This window comes from Oncorhynchus tshawytscha, linkage group LG09 (genome assembly GCF_018296145.1).
Source record: "Oncorhynchus tshawytscha isolate Ot180627B linkage group LG09, Otsh_v2.0, whole genome shotgun sequence".
NCBI classification, from domain to species: Eukaryota; Metazoa; Chordata; class Actinopteri; order Salmoniformes; family Salmonidae; genus Oncorhynchus; species Oncorhynchus tshawytscha.
Window position 1 is genome coordinate 30,834,483 of NC_056437.1, and position 10,827 is coordinate 30,845,309.

General features: G+C 41.0%; 1 protein-coding gene across 3 annotated transcripts in view; it reads right to left on the minus strand.

Annotated features, from left to right (window-relative positions):
- Window positions 1–7,735, minus strand: part of LOC112257782 (protein POF1B) — a 36,169-nt gene extending 28,434 nt beyond the window's left edge. For 2 of the 3 annotated variants that reach the window (XM_024431618.2, XM_024431617.2), the window contains exons 1-2: window positions 7,184–7,735; window positions 4,832–4,954 (exon numbers count right to left, since the gene is read on the minus strand). In XM_024431618.2, the coding sequence (XP_024287386.1) occupies window positions 4,832–4,954; window positions 7,184–7,522 (462 nt within the window). In that variant the 5' untranslated portion in view covers window positions 7,523–7,735. The remainder of the gene's footprint in view (window positions 1–4,831; window positions 4,955–7,183) is intronic. The other variant, XM_042326791.1, reaches the window with a different exon arrangement.
- Between the last annotated feature and the right edge of the window lie 3,092 nt (window positions 7,736–10,827).

The window sequence follows — 10,827 nt, forward strand, 5'->3', positions numbered from 1 at the left end:
GTGCAAAACTGATAGAGACATACCCCAAGCGACTTACAGCTGAAATCGCAGCAAAAGGTGGCGCTACAAAGTATTAACTTAAGGGGGCTGAATAATTTTGCACGCCCAATTTTTCAGTTTTTGATTTGTTAAAAAAGTTTGAAATATCCAATAAATGTCGTTCCACTTCATGATTGTGTCCCACTTGTTGTTGATTCTTCACAAAAAAATACAGTTTTATATCTTTATGTTTGAAGCCTGAAATGTGGCAAAAGGTCGCAAAGTTCAAGGGGGCCGAATACTTTCGCAAGGCACTGTACATCTGTAATCTAAAACTTGAAGGCAGTACATCATGATGGCTCTACCTGGAAGTGTGTCCAGTCCTTCTAGACTTTATTGCCTTATCCACAAAGGCCCTGTGTGTCCATGTGAATACTGATGTAGGTCAGGACAGGAGTATGAACCAGGGCATCAGTATTACACTGTAACAGCAGAGTCTGGGGTATTGTGACACTGCCTGTGTAGAGTGGGAGGGCATGTTAGCTTTCTAACAGTCTGACCATTTGACACTGGAGGGACCTCACAGGAATGTGAAGGCATAAGATAAACAATAATAATTGTATATGCAAATAAAATGTAGGTCTGTTTGGTCATACAAACACACAAACTCGCGCACGCACACCCAGGCACACACGCACAGCACTCAACATGTACAACACAGAATCCAAAATGATCAGCAAACCATTTTACCGTGTACAGGCCTGTAACCACTAGTTATTGAGTAATCAACTACCTGTATGTACCTTGTCTTCCCAATCATCAAGGGCAGCAGTGTGCCAATAAAATGCCAAGCCCAGTCATTATCATCGCTGGGCTGTTAGTGTCTCGTGGGAATTACAGGCCAGAGACTGAAAGAACCTGTCTAGATCCAAATGGCAATTAAACTGGCTGCTGCCTATATGCAAAAAAACAAGTTTGACATAGAAACATTTAGAGTCTGACCGATATATCGGTTCATGATCGTCGATATTGGCCTTTTACCGCTATATCAGTATCGGACGATAATTCAACAGATATTCAATAAATAGGTTGAAAAAAGGGAATGTCATGCTCATCTGAACACTTGCGGCCATTCTCATGATGATTTCATACATTGTGACAATAATAACACAACATTTGAAGCATAGTTATTGGACAATTTCTCTTTTGGAAGGAAACGTACAAGAATTCAGTGTGGAAAAATTACAACATTTAATTTCACCGCAGTCAAACAGTATAATTGACAGATATTATCGGTATCTGTAAGTTTTGTCCCCCCCAAAAATCGGAATTGGTATCTGTAGGCTACACCCAATTAAGCACGGACCAACACGGATATCTTTTGGACATCTTTTTTTGGTCCTGTCTGGTCCGGCTGTCTTTTTTGGGGGCGGTCCGGACAGGGCTTGAACCAATCATTGACGACCATGTTTGGTTCGGTCTGGACCAGCCTTGATTTGGCCCAAATATAGACATCAATGTTTGTTTCAGATTTGGTATGGTCTGGACCAGCGTTGATTTGGCCCAAATATAGACATCAATGTTTGTTTCAGATTTGGTATGGTCTGGACCAGCCTTGATTTGGCCCAAATATAGACATCAATGTTTGTTTCAGATTTGGTATGGTCTGGACCAGCCTTGATTTGGCCCAAATATAGACATCAATGTTTGTTTCAGATTTGGTATGGTCTGGACCAGCGTTGATTTGGTCCAAATATAGACATCAATGTTTGTTTCAGATTTGGTCCGGTCTGGACCAGCGTTGATTTGGTATGGTCTGGACCAGCGTTGATTTGGTCCGGTCTGGACCAGCGTTGATTTGGTATGGTCTGGACCAGCGTTGATTTGGTTCGGTCTGGACCAGCGTTGATTTGGTCCGGTCTGGACCAGCGTTGATTTGGTCCGGTCTGGACCAGCGTTGATTTGGTATGGTCTGGACCGGCGTTGATTTGGTATGGTCTGGACCGGCGTTGATTTGTTCGGTCTGGACCAGCATTGATTTGGTCCGGTCTGGACCAGCGTTGATTTGGTATGGTCTGGACCAGCATTGATTTGGTCTGGTCTGGACCAGCGTAGATTTGGTATGGTTTGGACCAGCGTTGATTTGGTCCGGTCTGGACCAGCGTTGATTTGGTATGGTCTGGACCAGAGTTGATTTGGTCCGGTCTGGACCAGCGTTGATTTGGTATGGTCTGGACCAGCGTTGATTTGGTATGGTCTGGACCAGCGTTGATTTGGTATGGTCTGGACCAGCGTTGATTTGGTCCAGTCTGGACCAGCGTTGGCGGGCTGGACCAGCGCTGATTTGGTCCGGTCTGGACCAGCGTTGATTTGGTCCGGTCTGGACCAGCGTTGATTTGGTCCGGTCTGGACCAGCGTTGATTTGGTATGGTCTGGACCAGCGTTGATTTGGTATGGTCTGGACCAGCGTTGATTTGGTCCGGTCTGGACCAGCGTTGATTTGGTCCGGTCTGGACCAGCGTTGATTTGGTCCGGTCTGGACCAGCGTTGGCGGTCTGGACCAGCGTTGATTTGGTCCGGTCTGGACCAGCGTTGATTTGGTCCGGTCTGGACCAGCGTTGATTTGGTCCGGTCTGGACCAGCGTTGACGGTCTGGACCAGCGTTGATTTGGTCCGGTCTGGACCAGCGTTGATTTGGTCCGGTCTGGACCAGCGTTGGCGGTCTGGACCAGCGTTGATTTGGTCCGGTCTGGACCAGCGTTGATTTGGTCCAAAAATAGACATCTATAACAGACGTCTTATCAACTTTCATTCAGAACCGATAATGAACCTAATTTCAACGTCCGGGAAATAAGTATTTTAACCTTTCATTCAGAACCGATAATGAACCTAATTTCAACGTCCGGGAAATAAGTATTTTAACCTTTCATTCAGAAACTAAAATGAACCTAACTTCAACTTCAAATTCGTAGTAATGACGTCTTTTCAACATAATTTTGCTTACTGGGGCTTGTGTAGATTTGCAGAGTTTAGAAGGGCTGCAATTACTTTTGCCTCGCCTAGGGCAGCAGAGTGGCCAAGACCGGGCCTGCACAAAGTAATCTAATTTGGGGGTCAGAGAAAGTTCCTGTGTGTACAGCCGTCTACTAACTTGCCTACATTTTCCTTAGTTATGCAAGCAGAAGATTAGAAGATAAGTGATTATCTTAGTCCCTCAGGGAAACCAAGCTGACTGAAATTTGTTTTGATACATCACTTTAAATCCCAACATCTTTATAGGAGGAAACTAACATTCACGTTAGAGTGCTGCGGTTTTTCCTTAGTGTGAAGAAAGTAAGAAACCTAGAATTCTGTCTTTCAACCTCAACTCTTCCAGATACAATAACACACGTAGGTGTGGTGTGGTTAGGAACAAGCTGGATCAGTGCTCCCTTCACAATGTACCTGACAATCAGTAGTGATTAATGGATATGTTCTATGTGATTCAGTGAGAAAGGAAAACTGAATCCCTGAAGAACGTTGAGTCTATGGCTGTACGCCCTGAAGCGTCTTGATCTTGGAATTCATGAATGCTTCATTTTATTCTTAAAATATGTTGAATGCAAGCCTGAACAACGTAGGCATGTCACAACACAAAGTGAGATGACAATAACCTAGAACAACTTAAACAAAGACAATATGCTAATAACTCCTCAGACGCTCAGTATGCCTCTTCAAGTGGCTAAAAAGATATCCTCGGTCAGACACAATCTACACACACACATGTACTCACACACTCAGTCACACACACTTTGACATGACCCAAGTACGCCGTGATGATTATTTGACAAGACAATACTGACTGGCAAATTGAAATGAAAGCCAGGTGATAACAACACCACACATGAATAAAGTTTTTTTTCTCTGTTTTGACAACAGCTATCATCATGGCATCTCTGGTCTGATCAAAAAGAGCTGCCGCCTCTGACCACAGAAAAGGCTTCTTGGTAACAGGATGGCATGCCGCACCCTAACCTGGCCCCACGCACAGTGTTGCATAAGACTAGGGACAATGCTGATGAACAAAGTTCAGCTGTAATACTGGTAGTGTTCTCTATTCATAAAACCAACGGTATCGAAAAGGCCAAACTTTAATCAAAGGTGTGTGTGTGTGATTGGCTCATTGTTCTGGTAAAGGCGTGTTAAAAGCTCCAAAGCCACTAGGTCAAACTAGGCCAAGCTTAAGTGCTCAATACAATGACCGCACCATTAGGTAATTACCATAGTTCCATAAAAGTTATTTGAGAAACAGCTGTGAACAGGGTCATAAGCGGTCAATAGACCTGACTCCAGAAATAAAGGTCCAGGCAGGCAAATATATTCCAGGACTGTAGTGTGTGTGTGTTAGCTCTCAGCATTATTTACAGTGTGCTTGCATGACTACTTGCATGAATAATTGACTTAAGTGCAGTGCTGTACACCCACACTGTGAAAACAAAAGATGTTGATTCAACATACAATTATAAGGCAACCAGCTGCCATTGAGAGTTTGCTCAACAAAATGTTCACACAAACATTTTGTTGTGAGGTTGCTCAACATATTTTTTGTTGAGCAAACTCACAATCCTATCGCAGCTGGTTTCCTTACAATTGTATTTTGAATAAAATTAAAATGGGTGCATGTCAGGTCTTGCGTGTGTCAGTGCATATTTGTGTGTGTGCCCTGTGCAGGTGTGTGTGTGCATGTGTAATTAGATGCTTTCATGTGCACTAAACAGGTTTGCATGTAGGAAGGTGTATGTGTGTGTGTCTGTGTGAAGAGCAGTACGCAAGTAAATTCGATGTGTGTGCAGGTGTGTATAGTCCCTCTCACCACCTCCTCCTCCTCCTCTTCTTCCTCCTCCTCCTCCTCTTCCTCCTCTCCGACACCAGGCTCAGGGCTCTTGATGGAGCTAGATGTCTGGCTGAAGACAGAAGGAGTTTTCCCATCGATATTCTGAAGAAAGCAAAAAAAAACAGGCACAGGGTCATTAAGAGTATAGGTTCTAGAATATTACTGGTAGCACTTACTATGTAATTTGTGTTACACATCAAATTTCTAAGAAGTAAAAATACTTGTATTTCTGTGGCACTGGTTTGATGATGAACCTGAAAGTTCAACGAGAAACACTGCTGCAGATAAGAGTGATGACTGGGGCTGCTGAATCAGAGGGGTGTAAGAAGTTGATTTATTATTTAGTTGTAATAAGGTGTGACGGCTGGTTTAAGCTTGACTAGGTGTGGCTCCGTAACAGGAGTACCCTGTGGGATCCAAGCAAAGGCAAGCATTCAGGAAAGCATGCTTCTTTCATCTGTGTGCTTTTCTCAGGCTCAGAGATTCATTTTCAGGCTGGAAGTATAATGGAGGCTCAAATGTCAAACATCCGTTAGTTTGCGCTTTTGAAAATTACGTAGAAATTGGCATACTGGCATTTTCCAGACCTACGACAGGTTCGGCAATTTACCTGTCTAACATCAGCGGTCTTGTTCTGAGGTGAGAGGGGCGGAAATATGAGGTGTGTCCTTAAAAACATGCACCAATATGCCCATTTCAGTGAGCGCAACCAGAGATATTTAAGACCGACCAAAAGCTGGTCTTAGAGGTAGGCCCGCCTAATGTAATTGGTTATGGCATTGATTTTACCAGCTGAGGCACAAACAGTAGCCTTATGTAGGCCTACATCACCAATGTTTTATGAAAATATCACAAACAGCAAAATAGTCAACAGACATTGTTTTTTATTTATTTATATTGGACATGATTTTTGTCCAGCTTCTCTGAAATGTTTAGACTCATTATGTGCAATGCCCATTCCATGAAAGGTGTCAGTGACTGTAGGAAGCTTGTTTAGGAACATCAAGTAATTTAAAAATACTTTATCATTTTGATTTTAAAAAAACTCTTCCACTTTCCTCTGTTGGACCGAACTGTCACATCGCGAGAATTTTCTGTCCATGGTGCTGAATCCGCTTGTAGGTTATATTTCCTGTTTGTTTGTTTACCTTTCACGTGGCAAAGGCACTACTGGCCATATCAACAGCGATGGTATGCTATAGCTATATATATATTTGGATCAGTAACGGTGAGTGGACAGTCCCCCTTTCTCTTTATATTGGATCTTTTTCTGGGTCCTGTGAAAAGTTTGAATGTGTGTAAAAACCTCCATAGTCTAAATTGTCTTTTAGGCCTAATATTATATGCCCACGGGGAGAAATGATGGTGCCTCTAACTGTAGACATAGCCTATTTAAAACAAGTTGTTGTTACATTTTATTCGAATTATTCACTCTCTTTCAAGGTCTAATTTATAGTGCATGTAATCTTGCTTATTGACAACGTTTGGCATGTCCATGGCTCAGACATAATGGCCTATATCAGTGCAAATGGTATGCTAACAATATATTTCCATATTGAAGCCATGCATTTAATGTTAAAAATGATGTTAAACATATTTAGCAAATTAGGGATAGGTCTACATTTTGTTATTTTGTTTCTGTAGGCTATTTAACATACTAGGCTCTATATTGGGCTAACATTCAAATTGGAGTGGATGACAACGCAATACATAAAAGACCATAAATGCACAACTTGAACAAACCACATATTTAGCCATGGAGCACTTTCTGATTGGCCAGTGAGGGGCCAAGCCTCTACAAACCTTCAACTTGTTTATTCATCAAAACCCATCCGTTTCCCGCCACCACCAGCTATGCACCCATAATTCTGGTTGTGAAAATAGCAAAAGTATTTCTGACACACCCCTAGGGTTACCACCAAAGCTTAGATTTACCATTGCATTAGGTTTGTTCAAATGAAGCCCTCAGGGTTATACTGGAGCAAATTGTTATTCCTTTAGCCTACTGCCAAATCACTATCACAAGCATGTGGCTTTTTTCTGTACAGTATCAAAGAAAGAATGAATGGTGTAAAGACAATGCACTGGGTAGATTATGATATACCTGTCATGTCGACCTGCACTGACAAACTTTTCTCTTATTTGCACATGGGTGGATTTTCTAATGAGAGCCAAAGATCATCAGTAAGATGATGCTCAAGTGTAAACAGTTCTTACCATTCTTAAAATAAATTATATACAAATATTATAAAATGTTAAACTCATACTCTTTTAGGCATTAACCCCATTTGTTCATTAACCCCATCATACAGTGTGTGGTAATAAACTCACCTCTATATTTTGTTGTCGGTAGATGTCAGATTCTTCCAAACTACTCACGCTGACCCTCTGCATATTCTGCAAATATACAGGTGACACCATTTGCTGCATAACCTGAGGGGCCTGGTTGACCAGTACGTACTGCATCTGCTGCTGCTGCATCGGCTGCTGTACGGGCATCAGGTAGCGCACGGTCTCGTAGCCATTACCGATACCATACTGTACCGGAGCAGGCGAAACACTCATAGTTCTGTAACCGTCGATGTATTGGCCCGAGGATAGAACTGTGGTGGCCGGGTCCGACGAGACGCTGACGGTCCTGTATGATGTGGAGGTATTGTGAATAGACATCTTGCTGCGAAGAATTACGCCCCGACAGAAACTTTGAAAACGGCTATTTACCAAGTTTATCCGAAGTGGCCTTGTTAGACCATGTGTGCTCGCATGCGACCTTTATTATCGAAGACAATCGAACAGCCTACTTCATGAAAAATAGTTGCAGAGTGAAGGCTAAATCAAGTAAGTCCAGTCCCTATGAAACGCTGAACTTCCTTGAAAGAGAAAGTGATTTGCATAATAGACTACGCAACTAAAGCGTTGGAGGGCGGCGATCTATGCAAATGACTTGCAGTGTGCCTCGTTCTCAAATCAGATGGAATGTCGCCTACCTGAATGGACGGGAAAATGTAATGTGGGAGGCAACCAACATATACAATACAGGGCAGGCCACAGATACACTGTATACAATTGTAATCTGTATGATTGTTCCAGGTGTTGACCTGTAGGCTACTACAGCCTGCGGAGGTGCGTTCGATTTTTGGAAATCCTGCCTTATATATATATATATATATATATATATAATGCATAGTCTATTTTGACCTGTGGTACAGTGAGACAATTCTTGTGAGCACATTCTAAAATCAAGTAAGAAGGTAATTTCCTTCTTACTTGGTTATTCAACTGTCCACCCTTGTGTTCGGTGCTTAAAAATAATGATAAACTGGGTGGCTCGAGCCCTGAATACCGATTGGCTGACAACCACGCTGTTTATTATCTATGCATAGTCACTTCACCCCTACCTACATGTACAAATGACCTCAACTAACCTGTACCCCCGCACACTGACTCGGTACCAGTACCACCTGTATAGCCTCGTTATGTTATTGTGTTACTTTTTATTATTTTATTTGGTAAATCATGTCTTAACTGTTCTTGAACTGCACTGCTGGTTAAGGGCTTGTAAGTAAGCATTTCACGGTAAGGTTTACACTTTTTGTATTCGGCACATGTGACAAATAAAGTTTGATTTGATATCAGACCATATAACACGGGTATGACAAAACATTTATTTCTACTGCACTAATTACGTTGGTAACCAGTTTATAATAGCAATAAGGGCCTCGGGGGTTTGTGATATATAGCCAATATACCACGGCTAAGGACTGTGTCCAGTCACTCTGTCGTACATAAGAACAGCTCTTAGCCGTGGTATATTGACCATATACCACACCCCCTCGGGCCTTATTGCTTAAATAGATCACTGATGGATGTATCAAAACCATCAGTGGATATGCTGTATTTTATTTCGGAAGTATACATACTTGTTATTTATACAAAGCCAAATCCAATCTGTAACTGAAAATAGTTTACACATAACTAATCAACCATACAATCAATTGACTAAACAAGCAAAACGATTATAAATATGATTGCAAATACAGTTTTATCAACAGACATTTTACCAAAGTGCACATGACCAGGTAATATGACAGGCTAAAAGATTTGACAGAGACCAAACAGTGTCCCAGCCAGCTGAGTCATACAGCAGTAGAGAATACAACCACGAAAACAGAAATAAATATGATTTACTGTCATCAAAATATACAATGCCTTCAGAAAGCATTCATACCACTTGACTTCTTCCATATTTTGTTGTGTTACAGCCGGAATTGAAAATGGATTAAAATGTAGATTTTGTGTCACTGGCCTACACACAATACCACATAATATCAAAGGGATTTATGCTTGACATTGTTTTTTATTAATTAAAAAATTAAAAGCTGAAATGTCTTGAGTCAATAAGTACTCAACCCCTTTGTTATGGCAAGCCTAAATAAGTTCAGGAGAAATGTGCTTAACAAGTCACATAATAAGTTACATGGACTCACTGTGTGCAATAATTGTGTTTAACATGATTTTTGAATGACTGCCTCATCTCTGTACCCCACATATACAACACAGATTAATTAAACCAGAAAGACCAGGGAGGTCCAATGCCTCGCAAAGGGTGGCACCTATTGGGTCAAAAAAAAATCAGACATTGAATATCCCTTTGAGCACAGTGAAGTTATTAATTACACTTTGGATGGTGTATCAATACACCCAATGACTACAAAGATGCATGTATCCTTCCTAACTCAGTTGCCGGAGAGGAAGGAAACCGCTCAGGTATTTCTCCATGAGGTGATAGGAGAAAACTGAGGATGGATCAACAACATTGGAGTTAATTCACAAAACTAACTTAAATGACAGAATGAAAAGAAAGACACCTGTACAGAATAAAAAATATTCCAAAACATGCATCCTGTTTGCAATAAGGCACGGATGTACAACAGTTAAAAATGTGGCAAAGAAATTTAATTTATGTCCTGAATACAAAGTGTTATGTTTGGGACAAATCCAATGCAACGTCACTGAGTACCACTCTTCATATATGGGAAAACATGAGGTCATATTTTCAAGCATGGTGGTCATGTTAGGGGTATGCTTGTCATCAGGAAGAGTGTTTTTGGGGGGGATAAAAAGGAACGGAATGGAACTAAGCACAGGCAAAATTCTAGAGGAAAACCTGGTTCAGTCTGCTTTCCAACAGACACCAATTCACCTTTCAGCAGGACAATAACCTAAAATACAAGGCCAAGTATACACTGGAGCTGCTTACCAAGAAGACATTGAATGTTCCTGAGTGGTCTAGTTACAGTTTTGTCTTAATTGGCTTGAAAATCTATGGCAAGACTTGAAAATGGCTGTCTTTACAACGATCAATCAACTTGACAGAGCTTGAAGAATTGTTTAAATAATAATGTGCAAATATTGTACAATCCAGGTGTGCAAAATTCTTAGAGACTTACCCAGAAAGATTTACAGCTGTAAATCACTGCCAAAGGTGATTCTAACATGTATTGACTCAGGGGTGTGAATACTTAGCCTTGATGACAGCTTTGCACACACTAAAGGTGGCTACTATGAATAATCTCAAATATAAAATATATTTTTATTTGTTTAATACTTTTTTTCCTCCTCCATGATTCCATGTGTGTTATTTCATAGTTTATGTCTTCACTATTATTCTACAGTGTAGAAAATAGTAAAAAATAAAGAAAAACCCTGGAATAAGTAGGTGTGTCCAAACTCTTGACTGGCACTGTATGTAAATGAGATATTTTTGTATTTCATTTTTCAATACAGTTGCAAAAATGTCTAAAAATGTGTTTTCACTGTCATTCTGGGGCATTGGGTGTAGATGGGTGAGAAAATCAATTTTGAATTCAGGCTGTAACAACAAAATGTGGAATAAGTCAAAGGGTATGAATACTTTCTGAAGGAACTGAAAAACAATACAGTAAGGCAAGTCTAAGGAGTCAAATGGTAACAGC